Here is a 27,731-nt window from a genome sequence, read left to right on the forward strand (position 1 = left end):
CCATAGAAAAAATCAATAAGACTAAGAGCTTTTTTTTTGGAAAAAAATAATCATCAAGCTTTTAGCTAGCCTAATTAAGAAAAAAAGAGAGAAGATTCAAATCAAAAAATAAAAAAAAAAGTAAAGTGAAGAAGTTGAACAGATAACTCAGAAATAAAAAGGAAGACACAAATAAATGCAAATAAATTACACGTTCATGAATGTGAAGAATTAATGTGTTAAAATGTCTATATTACCAAAAGCAATGTACATATCCAACATGATTCCTCTCCAAATCCCAAGGGCATTATTCACAGAAATAGAATAAAGCAATTCTAAAATTTATATGGAAACATAAAAAACCCTGAATAGCCCAGGCAATCTTCGGCAAGAAGAACAATGCTGGAGACATCACACTTCCTGATTTAAAATATATTACAAGGATATAATGATCATAAGAGGGTGGTACTGGCATTAAACTAGACCCACAGACCAGTGGAAAAGAATATAGAGTCCAGAAATAAATCCAAATATATACGCTATGCTAATATTTGACAATGCCACCAAGAAGACACGATGAGAAAATGATTGTGTCTTTAATACATGGTGCTGAGAAAGCTAGATTTCCATATGTCAGAGAATAAAATGAGGCTCTTGAGTTACACCATCCATATAAATCAACTCAAAATGGATAAGACCTAAATGTAAGACCTGGAACTATAACACTTTCAGATGAGAACATAGGGAAAAAACTCTTGGACATTGTTGTTAACAATGATATCTTGGTGTGATATACCAAAAGCTCAGCCCACAAAAGAAAACATAAATAAATGGGACTACATCAAACTAAAAAGCTTCTGTACAGCAAAGAAAACAACAAAATAAAATGGCAGCCTATGGATTGGGAAAAATATATTTTCCAGCCATATACCTAATAAGGTATTAATGTCCAAAAGATATAAAGAACATATGCGACTTAATAATTGAAAAAATAATTGGAAAATGAACAAAAGACCACAATAGACATATCTCCAAAAGAGACATAAAAATAGCACAGATATATGAAAAGATGTTCAACATTGTTAGTCATCAGAGAAATGCAAATCAAAATCATTATGAGATACCACTTCATACCTGCTAGAATGACTGTTATCAAAAAGTTAAAACATAACCAATGTTGGAAAAGCTATGGAATAAAGGAAAGTCTTGTACACTTGGTAGAAATATAAGTTATTATGGAAAATAGTATGGAAGTTTCTTTAGTGATTAAAAATAGAACTACCACATGACCCAGTAATCCCTTTTCTGCATACATACCCAAAGGAAATGAAATCACCGTCTTGTAAAGATATCTGTACTTCAGTGTTCATTGAAGCATTACTCACAACAGCCAAGATATGGAAACAACCTAAGTGTTTGTCGATGAAGAAATTTTGTGTATAAACACACTCACACACACACACACACACACACTTTGTTCAAAAGAACAAAATCTTGCCATTTGTCATACCATGGATACGTCTGTCATTTGTCATACCATGGATACGACAAATTATGTTAAGTGAAAAAGCTAGACACAGAAAGAACAATATTGCATGATTTCACTAATATATGGAATCTGTAAAAAAAAAAAAAAAGAAAGAAAGAAAGAAAAACCCTCAAATATATAGAGATAGAAAAGAAGGCAGTGGGTACAGGTGGAGAGGTGGTCCCAAAATGGGAACATGTAGTTAAGAGGATACAAATTAACAGGTATGTAGGATGAACAAGTCTAGAGGTCTAAGATACAACATGAGGACTATAAATAATAAAATTGTACTGTGTCTGTGATTCGTGCTAAATGAATTGATTTTAGCTGCTCTGGCCACAAAACCAAAAAAAAAAAAAAAAATAGGTAGCTGTGAGATGATGGATATATTAATTTGCTTCACTGTAGTAACGATTTTACTATCTATCTATATTCCATGTTATGTTGTATACCTTAAATTTACACAATAATATTTATTAAAAAGAATACTTTAAATCACAATTCATAGTTTAAGCAACAACAAAAAAGAAATCCTCACAAATAAATGAAAGCTAAATGACATGCATATTTTTAAAGGATAAGCACATGGCATATGGAGATTATTTGCAGTGATTTTTTGGGCCGCTAGAATCAGAATGAGCTATGTAATTAGACAACCTGTTCATAATTATTACTGTGATTGACATTATTTGAAGCACATTCACAATTGTTCCATAAGACCCAGGATTATTATAAGTAATGAAAATGTGAGTGACTGATTGATAACTTCTGCTGTATCAATATTGCTATATTTTTAAGATTCTTGAGTAAGTCTGCAGAATAATAAGAATTTGGTTGTATATAATTAAGTTCATTTTGTGTTCTATCTTAGCATTTTCCCTTAGCTGCATCACATCTTGGATAAAATGAGACATGACGCATTCAGCTTGGATGTTAAAAACAAAACATGAGGCAGCTGAGAGTTTAGTCATGGAACAGACCCACAATTTAACCCACTTTCTCTCTGTTCATCGTGATCCAGAGTATAGAAGCTCATAAAAACTGTGCAGAGGGTTATCTGGGATTATGAGAGGCACAAAATCATCTGAGATATTCTTATAAAAACATAATCGCTTTTTTAGTTTATACACTGATTAAGGCATCTTAGAGATTTTGTAGCTTGGCATTGAATGAAATGTAGTTGATGGCTGAAAGAAATAACATATGGAACTCATTATTTCAGTTAATTGTAATGCTTATGCAAAATCACAGAATAATGTTATATCAGTAAGAGATATGCCTAGAGTCTTGTGATCATGTAACACTTTCCATAAAATGTTATGCAAACAGACACATAAACTTTTCAGTACAGTGCTTGTTTCATTGTAGGCATTAGTGGTGATTATTTTTAAAATTATTTTTCAAAAATACCTTCTGTATATAAGTGTGTTTACACAAGATTGGCTTTAGTATAAACGGACTGTTTTAACAGGCTGCAAGTGAAAATAATTATTAACATCTTGGACAAGTATATTTTACACATGAGATTTTGAAATGTTAATTTTTAAAGTGCATTGGTATATGGAAGCAACATTTATTTTCACAAGCTTTTACTTTCTCCATCAGTATGATTTAACTGTGCATAAATTATTTACTAGTCAACTAAATGATGATATAATTTTTCACTAGTAAATCTAGCTAACTTTCAACTGGTAGAACTTAAAATACTTTTGTACATTACAGAACTTTATAAACAGTTGGATGACAATATAAAATTTACAAAGTAAATTTCTTTCAATGTTATAGGAAATTCGAAGTCTACATAATTTCTACTTTCAAATATGGCATTGTGCTATATGCTTACAAAAGATGATAATTGCAAAGTTACAGGGATACTATTTCACATAGATTAAAATCTGATGGATATTTTCCCCCAATATATTTACTTCTTTTGAACTCTTGATCATATTTCTCTGCTTTAACCTTTGTCATGATTTAAGTAGGTAATGAAAAACAAGAAGGAAAAACACCAACTGTGCAATGCTAATTATGTGTTTATCCTTCATTCTAGCCTTGTATAAATAAGGAATTCAGTTTAATAAAAATTCATGTGGTATTTTGTTTAACCTAGGTATTCTTAAAAGTCTTTATCATGTTATAGTATAGATTTCCAGAGAAGTAAAACATAAATTATATATCTTATTTGTTCTCTTTATGATAGATCAAGTAAGCTTGAATCAACATAGTCTTAGACACTGGAAGCATTTTTACTCATTCTCTCTACTCTCACAGTATTTTATACTATTAATAATACTGTACCTATCACGTGGCATTAATGGGCTGTATGTGTATCTATCTTTCATACCATAATGGGAGTTGCTTAAAGGCAGAATTGTGTCTCAATTATGTCTCCTTTGCTTCTAACACAGGACCTCCTGTAGATGAGGGAGTCGCGAAACATATGTGGAATTAGATTGCATTGTTCAAGCATTGTAATTTTAGTCAGACTTTCTATTGGTTTGATTCCAGCATTAAAAAACTTCCTTTATCTGTTCCTAAGAAATTATATCCAGATATTGTGAACACTACAATCTAGAATAGGATATTACATAAACAAATGAAAATACTGAAAAATGAAATAACTGTATTTGGATATATATATTTGCATCTACATACATTATAAGTCTGCCTACATTTATATTTATATCTATATTTAATGTATGCATTTTGGATTTCAAAGTAAATACATTGGTTGATCACCGTTGGTTATAAAATCGAGCTAAGTTTTAGAGAAATAATTGGTGCAATGTGTTTTGATCACAAAGGTAAAGCACATATTGTGTGCTATTTGTGCGCAATTATGCAATGTTGTCCTGTTTCTCTGTTTCCAGTTGTTTATCACTCTAGTCCACTTTCCTACTATTCAGAGATATTCAGAGTTATATCTCTAAATGTAGTCCTGAGGATGTCACTTCCTAACACTAGCTTTCTGACTAGGCATGGACAAATTTTGATGATTTCATTATTGCCTATCTTTTTTTTTCTCATTACTAGTAATTTGCTATGTTAAACTCTGTCTTTAGCCACACAAAACATTGTAGTCTCCCAAACAAACCACACTAAGGTCTCCATGACTTTTCCCACATACTCCTTTCTTTCAAGAATGCCCTTTTCTGCCATTCCTCCTAGAAAACTCAAATCAACATTAAATATTCAATTCAAACTCTACCCTGCCTAAGGCAGAATAATTAGCAGCCTTTTCAGTGTAGTCACACTACATCCTGAACCTACTTCCATTTTTACAGGTAGCAAGTTGTGTTTTAACATTTGTTTTCACCTTCGTCTATCATACTTCTATAGCCTTTGCAAGTATCTATAGACTTTGCCAGTATCCTTTGTCTTTGTATCTTTCTAATCCAAGAACCAGGCATACCATCTAAGATGTAGCAGGTGCTTAATAAATATTACTATAAATATTTGCTTATAAATATTTGTAGAACTAATTATCTTATTTAATTTTCACAACCACATATGTTTGCAACTGAGAATGCTGAGGTCTAAAAAGTTTGAGTAACTTGCTCAAGGTCATACAGCCAGTGAGTGGCAGATATCCAGTCTGGAGGCTTCAATGTGTCTGCCTTTTTTATCCTACGAATACCAGAAAAGCCATTTATGTTCAGATCTATCCTTCTAGAAAATTGAGTATTTGTAGCTGCTCTGATGTAACCCATGTCTCTTTGATAATTTTTCTTCTGCTTTCTCCATGCCTATGAACACCTCACAACTACTTGAATTGGCTCAGTATTAGCTCTTATCTTCTTTGTCTCTGGTTTGATGTATCTGACTTTCTTTGATCTTGATTTAGATTATTCTATGATTTTTTGGTCTGCTTTTTGTTTGTTTGTTTGCTTGTTTTTTTTTGGTGACAAAGTCGAAGTATCTGCCGTGTGTTGCTCTTCCCTAAAATTAGTCAGCCTTCCTAGGGGAACCTGCCAACATCCTTACTCTTATTTCCTATTTTCCATCCATCACCAGTGACTGTGGATATGCCAGGCATATTCTCTTTTAACCCCTCAGACCTTGACGTGTTCAGGTAGAAGCATTACAAGACATAAAGAAATATAATTTCTCATGTGTGCCTAATGTGATAAGAACTATTAATAATTCCCTTCACAGATGCTACTGAATACCAATATATGAAATGCTAATACTGTAATAAATAACGTTTGAGTGAATTCTTTGTGAGATTACACACACACACACACACACACACACACATATATATATATAGACTACAGTTTATTGTCAAAAGATTTTTAGCACTCGCCTCTTATCTCAGACCCAGGCTTTTACTTTCAGTTGCCTATAGCACATATCTTTTTAGATATTTACCTTAATTTTTCTTGCAAAATATCTAAAACTGGATGTTTTTAGCATATCCTCCAAACCAAACTTTTTTTCTACTTCTCCATTTCTGTCAGTAGTTCCTCCCCCGGTTTTTTTTTGGGGGGGGTGCGGGGGGGTTTCATCAAGTCTAAAAGCTATGTAGCTATCACTGAGTATTTCCTCTCTTTTATCTACTAAGGGAACCAAGGCATCAAAGTATCAACATTGGTTGAATTTTTGCATTCAAAATATGTCTCAGATCCAACAGTCCTTCAGCAACATCTTGTTCTAATGCATCATCACCACATCCCACTTCCTGTCTCCTGTCTGCATGCATCAAATAATCCTGTGTACCGCAGATAAGTTAATTTTCCTAAGACACTACTTTTATTATGCCATTATGCCTGCCACTGCCTATTTATAAAGAAAAAACTTCAACCTGATAATTGAGAATACAGAGTATCTTTCTTTCATGTTTCCTCTGCCAGATTTGCCCTTTTTAGCTGTTTCCCCCATTTATCTGAGTAAACACTCATCCTTCAACAACCCACTTTAATGTCACCTCCTCTATGAAGCCTTTTCTGAACTAATTAATCATTTCATCCTCTGTGTTTTATAGCATCCATCATATTATATTACAGTTTGCTGTTTATCTGTACTTTTTTGTAGTTTTTGTTCTACTCTTGAGTTATTTAAGGTTAGGGCCTAGTTTTTGCTTATATATTCATTCCTCGAATGCTGCACAATATCTGGCATAGAGTGGTAATTTAATACATATTTGTTAAATGAATGAGTGAACACATAAAATAATGGCAGTGTTATATGGTGTTCATTCTCAACTCTACATTTACTCACATTTTCTTTACTTTTCTGAAATGCCTTTGTACTGTTCTCCAAAAATTCAAATGCAATAGATTTTTGAAAATAGTTGAATACAAAATGATATATTTGATATTATTGTAACTATTTAAATGTGGGCACATATTCAACCACTCTAGGTAGCACCTACATTGAAGTGGTAGAATTTATGGTTACTGTTGACATTGAACTTATTGTAAACAGATTTTAAAGTCTCCATTTTGTTTTATTGTGCTGCTTTTTCAAAGTGTTAGGTCACTTATCATGGTGACCTTAAAATATGATGTAAAATGATAAGTACCTGTTGAATATTCACCACAAATATATTATTTCACCATGCATGTGTACACACACACACCAAACTTTAAATTTCCTGCAAGTTAGATCAAATTCTACTTCTTCCTTTAAATGTTCCACGAATCATTTCATTTAACAGAATTTGTATTAGTCTGTTCTCATGTTGCTAATAGAGACATATGTGATACTGGGTAATTTATGAAGGAAAGAGATTTAATTGACTCACAGTTCCACATGGCTGGGGAGGCCTCACAATCATGGCGGAAGGCGAATGAGGAGCCCTCTTACATGGCGGCAGGCAAGTAAGCTTGTGCAGGGGTATTTCCATTTATAAAACTGTCAGATCTCGTGAGACTTATTTACTATCAGGAGAACAGTATGTAGGAAATAGCCCCCGTGATTCAATTATCTCCACCTGGCGCCACCCTTGACATGTGGAGATTATTATAATCCAAGGTGAGATTTGGGTGGGGACACAGAGTCAAACCAAATCAGTATTGTTTTTCTCGAAATCCCTTTAACACATTCAGCCTGTAAGATGAAACTAGTGTTTCATTTACTATGGCCAAATATTCTGTTTTATCTCTTACCTCACATTAAAGCTAGGATTTCTTTATTTTTAAGCTTTCATAGTTTCAGGTAAACAGTAGGCAATTAACCAATACTTAATCTTGCTGATGTTGTTGATTTTGATGATGATGAGAGCCCCTGCCAGGGCTGACAAGCTGAGATCATTTCTTATTTTATAGTGACACAGGTCTTTATAAAAAATTAGCACCTTCTCTGCTGGAAACTCTTTGCAAGTCTGTAAAATTGAGTTTGCCTCTGGCTAGACTTTTCTTTTTTCCTCCTCAATTTAAGGTATTAGCTATTCTGGGATTTGTAAGTGTTCTCCTGCCAGGCTTTTTTCTTTGTTTCCCCTCTCTCTTAATCCATTTATGCATATAAACTTTTTTTTTTTTTTCAATTACACAATATCATTCTCTCCAACAAGGAAGACAGATGAATCTTTTGCTAATGATTTAGCACTACAAAACTTAAACACTGCTTATTGAAAGTCTACTGAGTAGGCAAGGTTTGTTTTTATTTTTCTCCAGAAGCATGAGGCAATAATATAATATATAATTCATATTTCTTTTAACAGGAAAGTTTTCTCTTTGGAATTTAGATTTTATTTTCTAAATTACATGGCTATTTTCTTTATACCATTTTAAAAATTACATTTCTAGCAAACCAAGGTATGTTTAGTAAATTTAAATATTGATCAATATGAATTTATTGTTACCAACTTTTAAAATTAAGATTTAAATAAAGCATCATTTTAAGTTCACTTTACCTGGTTGTTTTAGATCAGGTGCTTGAATGATTTGTAAAAGAGCAGGCAATTGCTGTTTATATGGCTAAATATTATTTTATCTTCAGAATGGAATCACGCGTTTAATTGGTATTTCTTATAAACAAAAGTGTTCATTGGTCAAGTTGAAGTATAATTATAATTTCATTATTTCTCCCATTAATTCTAATATCAGATAGTTTTCATCTACATTTTAAAATTGAATGAATAACAAGATTGTATATCTGCTTAAAAGTAACTTTAAATTTTTTCTTTTGAAATTGGTACATAAATTTTTCTTATTCTCTAAGACTATGCTATTTTTCTGAGATCTTATCGTTGCTTCTCAGTGGACTTAAATGAACAATGTGAATATTGGTGTTATTAATCTTAAAATTTTAAAGCATAAAGTCTAATTCTACTCTTTTTAATTTGTCTGGAATTAGGAAATTGGTTTGAGAAGAAATATAGTATTTATGTCATATTTGTCGTTTAATTCAGTCTAAGTTTGAACTTCTCATCTGTGGCCTCTTAGGATCCGGAGCAGCCCTCAGGGACTCAAAGTATGATTTGTCATTACCATATAATCCTCTTGGATGGAGAAAAGATCATTGCTGTGAAGCTCTTACAGCAAGAGAGGACTGAAGAAGTTAAATATATGGACCATAGACTATAAAACATAATCTATTAGAAAACAAACCTTGCAGTATGTAGTCAGATGCCTAATTAAATACATTATCAATTAAACATACTAAATCATAGAGCTAATGAGGTTGAAAAAAAATCTTTCTTTAAAGCCAGATTTAAATTACCACACACATTTATGTCCGGTTAACAATTCTTTTCTTGGCATATTTTTTCTCCATTTCCATGTCTTTAAATCCAGGATTGGTGTATTCTCAGCTTGAAATTACAACTTACTCAGAAATAACATGCTGTTTATCTGCTGGGCTCAAAACTAGGAGACTCCAGGAGTGAGTTCAGAATTAGCTAGAGCAGTTTAAGCATTGGAGTGTTAATCTCTGTAATGATACTCCTCAGGTCACAACTATCTAGGGGCTATTTAGCCCTTGTTATATTTTGCAATTTCTTTTTTCTTACTCTCCTCTTTCAATGAAGGCAGGAGGCCGAGAAGACTACTAGCTGCCAGCATTTCTATTAACAAAACCCTAGCTGTTTCTTTAAAGTGGACTTTCCAAAACAAACAAACAAACAAAAAAACCCCCCAAAACAGAGAAGTACTTTTTCTTTACAGTTTATTGTTTAACATAGCAAATCAGCTTTTACCAGAGCAAATGCTAACGTCTCAATATGCAGAAAATGGAAGTCTCATGATTTTTCTATTTTCGTTTCTTCATGATAATGGATTATTAATACTGATTGGTCTCCACTTTATGTCCACTATTTTGAATCCCCAAATACATCCACCAGTATTCTAGCTTGATGTGAAGAATGCCTTTTATTATTAGCTGTGGTCTCTTGAAATTTTTTCAGAAAATAAATGTGTGTGTGTGTTTTATGCGAGTGTGTGAAGGGGGAGTGAAGGGAGGGAAGGACAGGGAAAAAAAAAAGAGCTGTTTAAATGGTATTAGAAATCCATGGTATGAATAACAGAAGGTTAGTATTTCTTATATTGAACTTACCTAAAAGTTCATTTGGGACTGGAATTATAATGTTTACCCTGTAAAATGCACAAATAAGTCTGCATCTTATCATTGTTATTATTGCCTGCCCATTGTCCAAATTTGCTTTAGCCACTGTTAAAACAAAAGAGTTCACTGTTTTTATCTACTTAGGGACCAATGTAGTCCATTGATTTTGTTTCATGTTGAGCTTAAGGCAACCACCTTCGTTTTAGAGTAACTTAAGGAGCATTTTTACTGGGTTCACTTTAGAGTTGAGTCATGCCTTGGAAGACTGATCAACATCAGCAATTAAGTGACATACATTATGTTCAAGTCATCATACACATTCTCTCTAACTATGAATCACCTATGATATTGCCCTGTCTACTGTATTGCAGGAAAAACAGAGGTTCCTGACCGATGTTCTGCATGAAGTGATGCTGCTGGACGGCTTGGTCAGTTCCCATCCAGTATCACAGGAAGTGCTGCAGGCAACAGATATTGACAGGGTGTTTGACTGGATCGCATATAAAAAGGTGGGAATAAAGAACAAAGTACCAATTAGATATTTCACTACCAAGATAGCTAAACTAATTCATGTTAGATGTGTATATTTTTCTTTTCTTCTGGGCGGATAGACATAGACTGTGAGTTAGAAAACAGAGTCACTAGGTTCATGAGCTACGGTTTTGCTTTAAAAGTTGGCAAAATGGAGATTAATGTTTGCCAAATAATGCATAGAAATATTGGAAATATTAATAAATATTTGGAGAATCACTATGAAGTTGCTCTACAAATGAAGTTATGTCAATGTCAGTTTTTATTATTATTAATAAAAGAACTGACCCATATAGTGACAAATTAATTTTCACCAATGCCCTTAAATACTAATTTATTTTGATGGGCCAATACAAATGGATATAGGTAATGACATGATACATGCATCTTATATATACGATTTGAAAGATATTTTGAAAATTAAACATGTTTCCTGAATAACTAAACATAGCAAATAAAATTTTAAAAAGACTAGACTTTGGCAATGAATAATTTTGAGCCAATGACTAAATGTAAAAATAAGGTAAATATGAATTTTTCCCATTGTTACTTGGATTAGGATTTTGCTTTGTATCTCTTCGTTGTTCTACTTTTAACGTGATGATGTGCCTCTTCATGTTTTACACGCACTAGTCACTTAATGATAGTTGAAATAGGATCAAAGTCTGCTGTGATCTTTAGTGTAGGTTAAATTGCATTTTTTGGAATTTCTATGTCCTTTTTTTTTTTGAGACGGAGTCTCGCTTTGTCACCAGGCTGCAGTGCAGTGGCGCCATCATGGCTCACTGCAACCTTTGCCTCCTGGATACAAGTGATTCTCCTGCCTCAGCCTCCTGAGTAGCTGGGACTACAGCATGGGACTACAGGCATGTACCACTACACCTGGCTAATTTCTGTATTTTTAGTAGAGACAGGGTTTCACTATGTTGGCCAGGCTGGTCTTGAACTCCTGATCTCAAGTGATCCACGAACCTCGACCTCCCAAAGTGCTGGGATTACAGGTTTGAGCCTTGACGCCCAGCCTGGAATACTATTCTTGATACTCTGTGAGGGATAAAAAGATATCATGAATAGCAGCATGCACATAACTAGGAAGTTAGAAGTTATTCCCTGAAGGATTTATTATAGTTAACACACACACAAAATATTTTGGTTGGGTCCTGTTAGTCTTCCAACTTTGTTCTTTTTCTTTTTCTTTTTTTTTTTTTTTTTTTAAGTTTCTTTGGTCCTTTGCATATGAGTTTAAGAATGAGTTTGTAAAGTCCTACAAAAATTATACTGGAATTGCAGGAATGTGCATTGTGTTTATAAAACTATTTGGGAGAGTTGACATCTTAGCAATATTGACTGACCCATGAATACAGTATGCCTCCAGTTCCTTTAGGTCCCCTTTATTTCTGTCCATGATGTAGTTCTTAGTGAATACATTTTTCCTTTTTTTTTTCAGATTTATCCCTAAGTATTTCACATTTCCGGGCAATTGTAATAGTAGTATTTTGAAATTTCATTTCTAATTTTTGTGTTGCTATACATAGGATACAGTTCATTTTTGCCTATTTATCTGGTACAATATTAAATAGAAGTGGTGAGAGCAAACCCTTGTGCTGTTCCTAATTTTAGAAGCAATACCTTCAGTCTTTATCCATTAGTATGTCTCTAAATATTTATAAATGCCTTTTATCAGGTTGAAGATGTTGCATGCTCTTTCTACATTGCTAAAAGTTTTAATCAGAAATGGGTGTTGACTCAATTCAATGCTTTTCTCCAGCATCTATCAAGATGGTTATATATTTTTTGTTTTTTAGTTTGTCATTATGGTGAATTATAATGATTAACTCTTTAATGTTAGGCCATCTTTGCATTTCTGAGACAAATGTCATTTAGTCATAATATATTATCCTTTTTATAAATTGTCGGATTCAATTTGCTAAAAACTTGTTTAGAAATTTTGCACCTGTGCTCATGAGGGATATTAGTGCCTAATTATCTTTCTTGTAACGTCTTCCTTGTTGTCACTATAATACTAGCATCATGTAATGGCAACTATTATCTTTTTCAACTTTCTGGGAGAATTTGTATAAAATTTATATTATGTCTTTCTTGAATGTTTGTTAAAATTTACCAGTATAACAGTAGAGACCTGAAATTTTCTCCCTGGGAAGGTTTTTAACTAATGATTTAATTTTGTTAATATGTGGTAGGTTATTTATTTATTTTAACGTGAGCATTGGTGGTTTATTTCTTTCTCAAGGACTTGGCCCATTTCATCTAAAATGTTTAATTTATTGGCATAAAGCTTTACAGGATATATTCCCTTATTATCCCTTTAATAACTGTAGCATCTCTAATCATATAACCTCTTTCATTCCAGATATTGGTAATTTGTGTATTATTCCTTTTTTTGTGATTTGTTTAGCTGAACATTTATAAATTTTATTGATCTCAGAAAAGTATCTTTTGTTGTAATTGATTTTCTCTCTTGTTTTCTATTTCGTAAATATCCTCTCTAATCAATATTTCCCTTTTCTACATACTTTGAATTTAAATTTTTCTTTTCTCTAATTTCCTAAGGTAGAAGCTGAGGTCATTAACTTGAGACCTTTCTTCTGTTCCATTTTAAGCATTTATTCTGTAAGTTTTTTCTTAAGTGTACCACCTAGGAAATCTCCCAAATTTTGATATGTTAAAGTTTCATTTTCATTCACTTTAAAATGCCTGCTAATTCTCCCTTTCATTTGTTAATTTCCCCATGTCTTATTCAGAGTGTATTATTTAGATTCCAAATATTAGAAGACTTTTCCAGAAAATTTTCTGTTATTCATTTCTTACTTAATTTTATTGTGGTCAGTGAATATACTCTGTATGACTTGAATCTTTCTAGATTTATTATGGTTTATTTTATGACCCAGAAGTTGATATGTGTTGGTAAATGTACTGTATCCACTTCAAAAGAATATGTATTCCACTAGTGTTAGCTAGAGTGTTCTATAAATGCCAATAGGTGAGGTTGGTTGATAGAGTTGTTCAAGTGTTCTGTATCCTTATTGATTTTCTGTCCACTTGTTCATCATGCTTTCTTGATGGGCCTTCATTGTGTGGACTCCCTCACATAGTACCAAATCAAACATCTAAAACTGTGGAGAAAAATAGTGACCCAGTTATCTGCTGGCATATCTGAAAAATAATTTTCAAATGTGAATATGGAGAAAGGAGGATTAAAACATTTAGGCTGAAATTTCAGGGACTTCATTTTGATAATCTCAGCATCAGGCCTTGATGTAAATTCAGTTTCCTAGCCTTGTTCTTTGATTTGGCTTCATTCAGGTTCTTCCTATAAGAAAACTAGTACGTGCATAATGGGTAATAACCAATTACTTTGTAAGTGGAACAAAGGTAAACTATGTTTTGTAGGTTAAACAACATCATTCTGGGATGTATGACAGGTAATATAGATGATTCTGGAGACATAAATAATAACTGCTAACATTTATTACATGGATACTCTGTACTAGTCACCAAACTAACATTTTACATTTATTATATAATTTAATTCTTATAAGCATCTAATGGGGTTGTTATGATCATCATCCTCACTTTAAAGATAAATATGTTGAGTTATGGTAAATTCAAGGATATGTTTCCCAGAAAATCAGGTTCCAGAGCCAGTATTCTTAATTATTTTCATATTTGATTAACAAGCTTGGCTGGAACATTTATTCCAAAATCATTTAAGCCTGTGCTTATGTTCTAGGCACTGTGTGCTGAGTAGAAGAGATCTAACAATCAGTAATACACAAAGGAGAGAAAACATAAATAAACCAGTGCAGTAACATATGAGTGCTATCCAGCAATATTTCCATATTAAATGTTGACACCTACCTGAAGTCAATTTGAGCAATTTATTCAATCTTGTTGACTAAATAATGGGTAAATTTGATATGTAGTATTAACTTTCAGAATGGTTGAGTTAGGTATTTACAATATCATCAGAAATCTACCTTTCTTCAGTTTATTGGATCTCTTTCTCTCTGACTTAATTTCTAGATGATCCTTAGGATGCACTAAGACTCATCTCATATGGGCCTCAATTTTGTGTCCCTACTGAGTTCAGAGAAAGAGTAAATTGACTCCCATACAATAGAATCTATATCTGTTTCCCCAAAGGGCTATGATTTGTTTTGATTAGGAAAGAGAATATCACTGGCCAATCCTTGTGTCCACCGGGATGGAGTATTCTGACTGGTCAGTGAATGTCATGAGCTCATCCTCTGTGATGTGAGACAAAAGTCCCATAGTAGTTAGGACTCCTGGGATCACTCAAAGTAGAGGAGGAACAATTTCCAAAAGAAAACGATCAGTAGAAAAAAAGTAATGGATGCCACCTCAGAATCTAAGGAGTTATGATAGAAATATCTACAAGATACAGTCACGAGATAGGGGAGTAGAGGGGAACTGTAAAAAAACAAGAAAATTATCCTTCAGAGGAAGCTCAGAAAAGAAAACTGGTGATTAAGTGAAACATCAAAGAGTTAAACATAATCATAGCGGAATGTAAATTTTGAGTAGCAGACAGACTGGAAGAATAAGCGGGATATGAACTTGGAAGACATTTCCGTTCACACTAAGAATTTTTATTTATTGATTGATTTATTGATTTATTGATTTTGAGACAAAGTCTCGCTCTGTTGACCAGGCTGGAGTGCAGTGGTGTGATCTCAGCTCACTATAACCTCTGCCTCCCAGGTTCAAGCAATTCTTCTGCCTCAGCCTCCTGAGTAGCTGGGACTACGGGTTCCCGCCACCACGCCTGGCTAATTTTTGTATTCTTAGTAGAGATGGGGTTTCACCATATTGGCCACACTGGCCTTGAACTCCTGACCTCATGATCCATCTGCCTCAGCCTCCCAAAGTGCTGGGATTACAGGCATGAGCCACTGTTCCCAGACAGAAATTTGTATTTTATCCAACAGGTCAAACAGAACCAAGGAGAGTTTAAAGCCGAGGAGTAACATAATTAAAATTGCATTCTAAAAAGAATATTCCTGTAGATGTAGAGATGGAGTTGATACTGATAGTTCTGGACAATTCAGGAAAGATTGTAGAGACTGGAGTTGTAGAATATATCACTTATATTTGGTAATATTGTGTGTAACACAATAAAAATTTTTTGCCACTGCTCTTCTGTGTTCTTCTCCCTAAAGATCTCTGTTACTAGTCAACATTAACCTCTGCCAACAGTCAAACCCTCATTGCATCAGTGCTTTGCTATCTTATCATCTCTTGTAATTATTCCCTTAATAATTATTCTAATTATTCCCAGTTCTGTTTTTTGTTATTCTCCCTGAATAGTAATTACAATACACTTTAAATAACTTTTTATAAAGAAATGTATTATAGCAGAACAGAAGATTATAAAAAAAAATAAAGGTTAGGAACCAATAGGCCAGCTACTAATTTGGGATTGAATTTAAGAGCTGACTGCCTTTGAAGAAATACTGGGTAATGTTCCATATGGATAGTCCCAAGACTATTATTAAACAAATGAAAAACTCCTAAAATTGCAAGCATTTTTAAGAATGGGAAGAGAAAAACATGAAAACTACACTATTTCAAAAAATTAGGTCTGGTGAAATAACAAGTTTCCCATTTTAATAGTAGATTGAAAATGTTTTTATTCTTGAAGTGTAATGGAAACAGGAAAATACTGTCCATAGACTGGAAGGACTGGAATAGATGGACTGAGACAATCTCTTTGTTCTAGAAGCACAAAGAAAACAAGAATCAATGACCCAATGACCTAGATGATGAAAGTGAATGAATGCTCATTAAATTTACATATAATGCCAAGGTGGAGAGGGTTGCTATAAGCTTGGAAGAGAAGAACAGAGTTCAAAATGACTTCAATTTTAAAGAGATCCTTTACAAACAAGAACACTTTTCCAGCAATTCTTATGTCATGGTTAGTATATTTGTACACCAAACAAAATTACATAAAATAAAAGGTAAGATAATTAGCAAGTGAAAAAATCTTCATAGGAACACTGGGGACACAAATTTTTTAAAAAGTGATGGTGGTAGAAATCTAACTTGCTGTGCTTTGCCAATATATTCCACACCTTAAATTTGAAAACCCTTTGACCAACAGAAGTCAACATGTGAAATTTCTGTCATCTTTAGAAATGAATAGGAAAGGCCAATCATCCATTTGTAGCTATCATCCCTTGTAATACCAGGCTCCTCATCCACAAAATCATGCCAGTCAGGTGATGATTAATGCACAGAGAGAGCACTATTAATGCTACACACAGTATGCCTTATTTCTGCAAGGGGGAAGGAAAAAAAAGATGATGCCTTTCTTCAAGAATGCAACCCTGCCGGGCATGGTCACTCATGCCTGTAATCCCAGCACTTTGTGAGGCTGAGATGGGAGCACTGCTTAAGCCCAGGAGTTCAACACAAGTCTGGTGAACATAGTGAGACCCTATCTCTACAAAACATTTAAAAATTTTTAAAAAATTAGCTAGGTATCATGGTGCATGTCTCTAGTTCCAGCTATTCAGAATGTTGAGGGAGGAGGAATGCTTGGGTCTGGGAGTTAGAGGCTACAGTGAGCTATAATAGTTCTCCTGCACTCCAGCCTGGACAAGAGAGCAAAATCCTGTTTCAAAAAACAAACTAAAACAAACAAACAACAACAACAAAAAGAGCAAGAAAAGAATGCAACCCAATAGAAGACATAAAACACATGAAATAATAATAGTAATTGTACTGTGAGTACTACTAAAGCATATCTATCATTTAATGATCACTTACTATGTACAATGTATTTTGTGAAATGCTTTGCATGTATTATCCCATTTACTCCTGACAGAAAACTTGGCATGCAGACATTTTTAACTCATTTTGCTGATGAGGAAACTTACACTTAGGTACTTAAATGATTACCACAGCATCAGATATTAAGCAAATAAACATTTCAGGATTTGATGTCATATATATCTAAGTTTGAATCCTGAGCTCTTATCTACAAAGTCTTTCACAAATAAATATATTTCAAGGCAAATTATGATATGGACCATCTCAGTGGATGGCAACTCCAAGCTCCCAGGCCACCCTTGATCCTGTCATGCAGAGACAAGATATTCTACTCTCTTCTCCCTCTTGCTACTCTCTTCTTCCTGTTGCTCTCTCTCTTCCTCTTGCTACTCTCTTCTTCCTCTTGCTCAAGCCTTGTAAGATATGCCTCTTTCCTCTTTGCCTTCCACCATGATTGTAAGTTTCCTGAGGCCTCTCAACCCGTGCTTCCTATACAGCCTGCAAAACTGCGAGCCAATTAAACCTCTTTTCTTTATAAACTACACAGTCTCGGGTAGTTCTTTATAGCAATGTGGGGACTAATACAGAAAATTGGTACCAAGAGTAGGGCATTGCTATAAAGATACCTGAAAATATGGAAGTGACTTTGGAACTGGATAATGGGCAGAGGTTGAAACAGTTTGGAGGGCTTAGAAGAAGACAGGAAGATGTGGGAAAGTTTGGAACTTCCTAGAGACGTTTTGAATGATTTGGACCAAAATGCTGATATTGATATGAACAGAGATGGCCAGGCTGATGAAGTCTCAGATGGAGATGAGGAACTGATTGGTAACTTTGAACTTGAGTGTGCTGGTTTATGGTGTTCGGTGGAAGAAATTTCCAAGCAACAAGGCCTTCAAGATGTAGCCTGGCTGTTTCTAACAGTATATACTCATATGTGTGAGCAAAGAGATGATCTGAAACTGTCTGAAACTGGAACTTAAATTTGAAAGGGAAGCAGAGTGTAAAAATTTGGAAAATTCATATCCTGGCCATGTGATAGAAAAGAAAAACCTATTTTCTGGGGAGGAATTCAAGTGGGTTGCAGAAATGTGCATAAGAAGAGCTGGATGTCAATAGCCAAGACAATGGGAAAAATGCCTTGAAGGCATTTTAGAGATCTTTGTAGCAGGTCCTCCCATCATAGGCCTGGAGACCTAGGAGGGAAGCATGGTTTCATGGGCCAGGCCCATAGCCCTGCTGCTCTGTGTAGCCTTGGGACATGACACCCTGTATTGTGGCTCCCCTAGCTCCAGCTGTGGCTAAAAGGGGCCAAGGTATAGCTTGGGTTATAGCTTCAGAGGGTGTAAGCCATGACCCTTGGTGACTTCCATGTGGTGTTAAGCCTGTGGGTGCAAAGAGGACAAGAGTTGAGGCTTGGGAGCCTACCCTAGATTTCAGAGAATGTGTGGAAATACCTGGGTGTCCAGGTGGAAATCTACTGCAGGGGAGAGACCTTATGGAGAATCTCTACTAGGGCAGTGTGGAGGGGAAATGTGGGGTTAGAGTCCCCACACAGAATCCCCTCTGGGATACTGCCAAGTGGGACTGTGAGAAGAGGGCCACCATCCTCCAGACCCTAGAATTGTAGATCCACTAACAGCTTGCAACGTGTCCCTAGAAAGCCACAAACACTCAATGCCAGACCTTGAGCACAGCCATGGGAACTGAGCCCTGCAAAGCTACAGGGACAGAGCTGCCTAAGGCCTTGGGAGCCCAACCCTTGGATTAGTGTCACCTGGATGTAAGACATGGAGTCAAAGGAGGATATTCTGGAGCTTTAAGATGTAATCACTGCTCTGCTGGGTTTCAGACTTACATGGGGCCTGTAGTCCCTTTGTTTCGGCCAATTTCCAAATGCTTTCGGAATGGGAGTATTTACCCAATGCCCATATCCCCATTATATCTTGGAAGTAACTAACTTGTTTTGATTTTATAGGCTTATAGTTGGAAGAGGTTTGCCTTTTCTCAGATGAGACTTTGTTTAATGCTGGAATGACTTAAGACTTTAGAGGATGGCTGGGAAAGCATGATTGTATTTTGCAATGGGAGAAGGACATGAAATCGCATTTTGAACTACAATCTCCAGTGTTGGAGGAGGGCCTGGTGGCCAGTGATTGAATCATGGGGGTGGATTTCCCCCTTGTGGTTCTCATGATAGTGAATGAGTTCTCATGAGATCTGGCTGTTTAAATGTGTGTAGCACCTCCCCCTGCTCTTTTCTTCCTTCTGCTCCAGACATGTAAGATGTGCCTCCTTCCTCTTTGTCTTCCGTTATGATTGTAAGTTTCCTGAGGCCTCTACAGCCATGCTTCCTGTACTTCCTGTGGAACTGTGAGCCAATTAAACCTCTTTTCTTTAAATTTTATAAATTACCCAGTCTCAGGTAGTTCTTTATAGCAATGTGAGAATGGACTAATATACCACCCCAGTCTAACTCAGCACTATTTTGCCAGAATCATTTTCTGCAACGTCTCTCTGCTTTTAATGCTGTTCTCTTACAGCCTATCTTTACCAAGCATTCAGAGTGATATTTATAAAACCTGTGTCATATTGTGCCAGTTCTTTGCTGGAAATTCCATAATGACCCTCCGCCGGCCCGGACAAAATAATAATAAAAGACACAGTCTTCATAGTGACCCACGAATCCCTTCCTGATCTCTACTCATTCTATTCTCCCCAGTGACTTATGGACCCTTGACTCTTATTTTATCTCTTATCTATCTGAATCATTCTCTATTACTCTCCCCTCACTAATGGTGCTACTGTTCTACCAGCTCCCTTGTTTCCCCTGAGCTCTACCAAACTCCCTCCCACATGAGGACCTTTGAACTGGTCTTTCTCTTTGTATGAAAAATGTTACTCCGCATAGTGTCATAGTCCCAGCTTGCTCTCCTTGAAACCTTTGCTTAAATGTCACCTTCTCAAGAAGACCTCCCATTTAAAATGGGAACTGACACCTTCACTCTTTTTCCCACTCATTTTTCTTATTCTAATCCTATATTTACTATTTTGTTTGTTATATTTACTATATTGTTTGACTTTCCACTTTCCCCCATTGAATGTGAGCTTCATAAAGGCAGAGATCTATGTCTAGGTTTATCACTAATGTATCTCCAGTACCTATTATACTGCCTTTGTGCAGAAAGCACTCTAATAAGTATTTGTTGAGTTAAATTAAAGTAAATGTCAGAAAAACAATATAAACAAAACATTCTGGTGTTTCAGAGGGAAAGATCCCATCTGTTTATAGGAATTAGGAAAAAGAATTGGCTCTTGAAATAGGATTAAGGAATTTCCAAGGTAATTCCATATGAATTCCAGAGGGGAAAGAAAGATTGTGTTACCCAGTCATTTAGTTTTCTAATGGGTTTCATCACATGTGGCCTGACCCCTCAGCCCTGGACCTCATGGGACCCCCTTCTGTGAGCTCAGCTACTCTCCTGCTGTCTGTTCCCTCTCCTGCCTCAGGCACAATTAGCCTCCTGTTCTGCAAGTCTTCCTGGCTCTTATTTTTTTAAACAGGTCCTTCTTAGACTTTGCTTTCCCTACTCACAGTGAATCAATTACATATATACTAACAAATGAATGTAATAGATCACTATTTTGTGATACTCTTTAGATATTCTACAGTATCTGGTATATTACATGTATTGATTAAATATAACACTTGTGGTCATTTCTGTAAAATGGTTGGACAATAGGCTTTTAGTGTGCTATATGATGGCAATAATAGGCAATAATAGCATCAGCTGTTTTTTGTCACTGTACATCCACTTATTTAATCTCCCACACTTGTACAATATAAGGTATATATTATTATCTTCAGTTTACATAACAGTAAATAGAGGCCTAGAAAGTTTAATGATGTGTTCCAGCTCCTAAACGTCAGACCTGGGATTCACATCTTATTGTTTCTAACTCATACGCTTTTCACTCTACCAGGATTCTTGTCTATTGTGCCATTGTTCCAATAGAAAATATGATTTGAGTTTTCATTCCATGAATGAAAAAAAAGTCCTATTAAAAAATAAGTAACATACTGGCATGCACATCGAAAATAAAGGTTATAAAATCTGAGAAGTATAAGCACTGATTATGATCATCTCATAAGGAAAATGTGAACAAACTTGGGACTGAAAAAATTAGGCAAAGGAGAAAAAGCCAGAAAAAGAAGGGAGGAAGAGAGATTGATGCTGGAACATTTGGAGATAAAGCCTATAGAAAAGGCTAAAGAACTTACATATGTCCACCCTGGAGGATAGAGGGCTAAGAGGTGACTTAATAATTGGCTCTAATATGTGAATGGTCATTATGGGAAGGCTGCTCACCACTTCTCTGTCAACATCAAGGTCAGAGTAAGATAGATGGACTTAAATTACAGGAAGAAATTTCAGTTAATACAAGAAAGAACTTCTTGACATAAAAGGCAATTAAACATTTTAATATGAACTACTTAGGCTTGTGAAATCTTCATTCTTTGATATTCTTTAAAAATGAAATTTAAAATGTGCTCCCAAATTAACAAATTAAATTGAAGAACTACTGAAAAAATTCCTCCTGGATATTAACTTCACGTTACATAATAGTCAGATAATATAAAATTTATAGCTTATCAGAAATTAATTTTTTATTTGCATATTTATGTGTGTATCATTAAATTTCTTTTTGTTTTAAATATAGAAGTGTGAGTGGTTAAAAAAAGAACTACTAGCTTCTTAGGTAAACAGAAAAAATGTAAAAATAATTCCCATCTATCACTGAATGGTCTACTGATACCTATTAAACATCATCACAATAATTTCTAGATATAACATATTTTTGTTATTCTTTTTCTTTGTTACCAGACTTTGCTTTTGAAGCTAAATCAACGTTATACTGGACCAGCAGCAATATTAAGACATTCTGTAAAGAAAATTCCTATTTGCCTTCATAAAGAAAATGTACATGTAGGAGGAGATACTTTCATTGATGTTTTGTGATAAATGCCTTTACCACTTACTGGTAAATTATTAATTTGTGCATTTTTGCTGATGGAGGCAAGTTTTCCTTTGCACACATATTTGACTGGTTCATCATCATTTAATGGTTTCTTTTTATTTTTTCCTGTGCAAACCTTAACACTTAATACAGCTTATTTTCGTTCCAGACACTTGCACCTCTCCCCATTAGATGTCCATCTCTGGTTTGGCATTTACTTGATGAGACGGAAATAAAAAGTCTGTATTTAATAAAAATAGGTAGCAGATTACTGAATAGAGTAAGGAATAGATTAATCCTATTCAAATGATTCTTGTTATCTTCTCCTGTCCCTCTTTGTGTCACATTGTATTATTGTTAACTAATGGTTTAGATAACTACTTTTGAATTCCTCTGTTGCACACAGTTTCTGTCTTTTTTACTTTGATGAAAAGCTTAACAAAGTGCAATGTTGGTTTTGACTCTATTCTTCTGCTTTCTTATGCAGGCTTTGTGAGAGCCAAAGTGGTGATCTCATGATATGAGAAGCTTAAGGGCCAGAACCATGTAACCCTTAGCTTGCAAAACTTGGCTGTAGTGAGGTTATGCTTTCACGGCTTTCAGAAATACTTCTACAGCTACAGTTGTTCTTGTCTTCTGCTTATGCAAAAAGCTTAGTTCTAATGACTTTTGCAGTGGGTTTATTTATGCTAGACTTCATCAGTAGTCATAATAAAAAATAAAAAGTTAGCATTTAAGTTAGTATAAATGGTAATATGTAATATTATAACATTATATAACATATAATATAAATGGTAATATAGATTTTTATAGACTTTTCAGAATGACAGAATTCTATAGTACTTAGAAAGGAATAAATTAAGATGTAAAGGATAAATAAGCAAGGCAACTAGAATCAAGGATTGACATTTTGATAAATGAGAAGTATACAGGAAGGAAAAGGAGAACAGAGATAATACTTCCTATTTACAGAAAGAACACTTGGAGAAAATTCAGAATAAACACATTTAGAATATAAGTAGTGTTTGTATATCTAACAATATTGAAAGCGGTTGAACTGAATTGATTTTTCCTGTGGAATAATTGTGAATAAGTTGTGTTTTGGCATTTGAGGAATGATTTTTAATCAACATAACCACACACCAATTTTTGATCAACCACACATAGTATTTTAATGAAATATAAACATCTTCAAAAGCCCTATACAGTTAGCAATGTTATACATGATGTTCAGAAGCGTTAGTACACAGTTGTTTTTACCATTGAGGTCACCTTTTATTACTATTTCCTTTTCATGTGGACCTAAGTATTATCTTGTTTCATTATAAAAATTGTATTTTTGAAGTATTTAAGAGTTCAGGGCTTAATTAATTGAAGACATATATAAACCTCAATCAGAATTTCAACTTCAAACAGGTCAAACTATGTTGCTCCATGGGGCCGATACAATTCTAGTCAAACAAAAAAGACACCCTTTGTCTTTGTCCCAAGTCTTATTTTCTCAGGTAAATATGTTATTTCCTTGAAAATGATGAAATTGTTTCTTTGGACATACTCTCACAGATATTTTTATGGATTCTTTTGTGGGAGGCTAAGGACTATTTGATGACATACTGAGAAAATTATCTAGAGACTACATGTTGTCTATATTCATTGTCATTCATGCTATTGCATATTTCCTAGGAGGACCAAAATCAAGTCGTCGATTTTTGTACTTTTAAAAATAGAATGTCTTTCAGCTTTTTCTGAGTTAATTTTGAATCAGTATTAGGAGGTTTAACTGTGATTTCATGCAACATACTGTTACCCTGAAGACACAGAGAGTTTTTTAAAAAAGTACAAAATCTGGCTTTTGTCTTAAAGGCATTTTCCCAAGAAGGAGAATTTAAGCACCATTTTTAAGGTTTCACAGAGAAATGAAAAGAAGACAAAGCCGAAGGTGAGAAGTTTAATGGGAGGCCTCCCATAAAGCCAGGACCTTAAAGAGTTACACCTTAGCACACAGATGAACTAGAAATAAACCTATCCCCATCCTCAGGGGACTACAAAGAAATTACCTGTTCCAAACTTTGGCAGCAAGTAAAAAGGGAAAGAAAATTTCTCCTGAAAATTTGCAACTACAAGCAACCTTTGACTGGCATCAGATCTCAGATGAAAACCATCTTGGTACACTGTGAACCTCAGGCCAGGATTTAATTTAAAATGGCTGGTCCTGGACTAGAAGGTGTCCCCAGACACCAGACAGACACTAAAACATATCCTTTCTAGAAAAGCCCACCTTCATATCTCATCTCAAAAGATTTCCACAGATAAATCTCAAGGGAAAAAAAATGTACAGTCAAAAATCACCAGTCACACAAAGAAACAGGTTTCCACGAACATGAGAAACAATTAAGAGAAGAATCATTTGTGCATATGACTGAGACATTAGATACATGACTTAGAGCATAAAATAGTATATTAATAAATTTGAGGAAATAAAAAGAGACATTATAAGCAAAATGTAAGCATATATAAAGAACAACTAGTGAGAATTCTTAGAAATGAAAATGCAATAACTTCATTTAAGAATATAGTAAATATGACAGATGAGTTCATCACAGATTTAAAAAAGCTAAAGAGAGAATTATAAACTAAATGATAGTAGTGAAGATACTATGTATTCAAGAGCTCTTCAGGAGACATAAAGATGTATAGAAAAGGCAGTGAGAATTTGTAACACATGGATTCAAGCCTTAACTTCCCTTACTTTTTCAATCTTTTGTTTCTTTATCAAATTATAGCTTCTTAATATCAGAAAATTTTTGCCTGAAACAGTAACATCATTTTTAGAACCAGAGCTCTGAGTTTGATGTAAGTCTTAAAGTAATAAGGTTCACCCATCAACATAGCCCAATTTTATCATCTTTATTCTCTTTTATTACTGTATTAAAAACTTGAATGAGATAAAACTGATATTAACTTTTAAAATTGTACTTTTTTCACATTAACTGTTATTTATTGAGTGTTTGCTGTGTTCCCAGAGTTTTACCAGATATCATACAATTTAAACTTTAGATTAAGCTGAAAGATAGTTTAGTTATTTGGCCCAGACTCATAATAGCTCATGAGTAGCAGAACCAAGATTTCAACCCAACCTTCCCAAATCCAAATTCTACCCTGTTGTGTGATTGCCTGATTACATAGTCAAATAGGTATTGATTTTCACAGTAGAGAATGCTATACAAGTATCCAAATAATTTTTCCTTTCATCTGACCATTTATTTCTTCCCTCTTTGGAAATAACTTTCAGATACAGTTTCATTCTTTCCTACAAAACCAGTCTCATGATTTCGTAGTTCCCAAAGAGTCTATCTTGATGAGATACTTTAATTTGCATTGCCTCCCTTCTCACCAATCCCTATTTTACCCTATTTAGTACTTTCTGAATTACCCTCTGCATTTCAGCCAACAGCATAAGGACCTCAGAAAAATGCTATGCCAAGGCTATCTCGGAGCTCAGAGACCCTGAGTGGAGATGAGCATAATGTAGAGGGGAGAGTGTGAGTCGCAGCGATTCTGAGAAACATGGTTTGGCTTCTGCAGAGTAGAGCACGTCCAGGCAAGCCAACTTGTGCCGTTTAGTTGTGTGCTGCCTCTCTGCTGTCATTTTACAATAGGATGCAGTTAACTCGGTGCCATCAAAATATCTGGCTTAAAGTAGAGAATTTTTGGTATGTATTCCCCTGGTAAGTACTATAAGCCCAAGTAAAGCAATGACCAAGCAGCTGAATGTCTGTGTTTTGCTTACATAGTCCCCAAACTGTTTTCCAGCTCCACAATTTTAAGATGAAATGTGCAAACATTTATTGCCACATCATTTTCCTTCTGGAAGGGGATCTGTCACAGCAGGAACCTTGCTACTAAATTGGAGCTGTTGAAACTATTTCAGTAGTCACATTCGTTAAGAGTAAAAGCAAGAGTTTTAAGTGCTGTCTAATGCCTAAAAATGTTTTTCCAGTTTGAAATGAGTGTGATGGTAGGGTTAGGGAAAAGTTAGCAGGTTTTGAAATGGTTATGTATGAAATAATAACCTCAGTTAACATGAATATAATACTATCTACCAGACATTTTTGTATATGTTTTTTTACGTATATTAAGTCATTTAATTCTTACAGCAATCACATGCTATATTAATACTCTTTCCATCTCCATTTTACAGATGAGGACACTCAGGCAGTAACTTACCCAACATTGCAGTTAGTAAATGGTGGAGTCAGGATTCAAACACTGGCCATTCTATCTGTGCTCTTAGTCACCTACACCAGACTGCTTACCCTTTGATTTCTTTTTATGTTTATAGAGCACCTTACCCATAAAACATGAAGAAACACTCATTTATTTTTCAGTCGAGTTATTGTATTTTGTAATTATTTACATATATCTGTATAATTAGTCCTTTTAGAATTAAAGTTTTAGAAACATCCTAGTTATCCCCTAGTGCAATGACTTACAGATAGTGAGCAAAAACTAATACTTATAGTTCAGGATTTAGAATGAATTTAACAGTGATTAATCCTACTCTCCAAGCCCACAGAAGCTTTAAGGTAGTCTTTCAAATTGAATTTCTGGTTGCTTCAGATTACTAACAGCAATGAGTTTTGATAATTTTTAAATTGTTAAACATCTAGCATGAGAAGAGAAACATGACTCTATACTATGAAGCAATATCATACTTTATTAATAAATATTCCTCTTAACTTTTTAAAGAGTTTAGTTTGAACTAGTCACATCTCTTCTGAAAAATACTGGAGAATAAAGCTTCTTTAGTTTGTTCTAAATTACTTTCCTCAAGCACCAAGTGATAATCCCTATTTCTGGTGTCCTGTGATGCTTTATACAAACCCAAGGGAGAAGTTAGGAACATGCAGAGCACGCCCCTCACCTCTGAGATGAAGGTCATGGAGAGCAATGAACATACCCGCCTCTCCACATCCCCTGATGCTTTTGTCAGCTCACAGTCTGACAGACCATTGATCTGCCCCTTTATGGCAGTTTTGTTCCTAATTCCACTTTTGTTTACTTTAAGAGCTAAATCTTTCACTGTTTTCCACTTCTGCTTGAGAAAACATTTTTATAGCTTTGGGACCAAATGTTTTTTATCACCTTATTTTAATGTCTCTTGTCAGTGACCCTGTTGTAGGCAGAAGCCATGATGTTGCTGGTGGATTACATGAGAAACTTACCACAAGTGAAATAAAACACTGTTTCTTTTCCTGAGAAACAAGGACCTAAGAGTAACTTGCTTTTTTTTTCTTTCTTACATTTGCTCTATATTAAATCATAAGAATGTTAAGTTACCTTTAATTGTTTT

General features: G+C 34.6%; 1 protein-coding gene across 1 annotated transcript in view; it reads left to right on the forward strand.

Moving 5' to 3' along the window:
* Nucleotides 1-27,731, forward strand: part of TRHDE (thyrotropin releasing hormone degrading enzyme) — a 417,786-nt gene that overhangs the window by 232,677 nt on the left and 157,378 nt on the right. Inside the window, exon 6 of the mRNA XM_008004042.3 lies at nt 10,384-10,521. Coding sequence (XP_008002233.2) covers nt 10,384-10,521 — 138 coding nt within the window. The remainder of the gene's footprint in view (nt 1-10,383; nt 10,522-27,731) is intronic.

Source organism: Chlorocebus sabaeus, chromosome 11 (assembly GCF_047675955.1).
Source record: "Chlorocebus sabaeus isolate Y175 chromosome 11, mChlSab1.0.hap1, whole genome shotgun sequence".
Classification (NCBI taxonomy): Eukaryota; Metazoa; Chordata; class Mammalia; order Primates; family Cercopithecidae; genus Chlorocebus; species Chlorocebus sabaeus.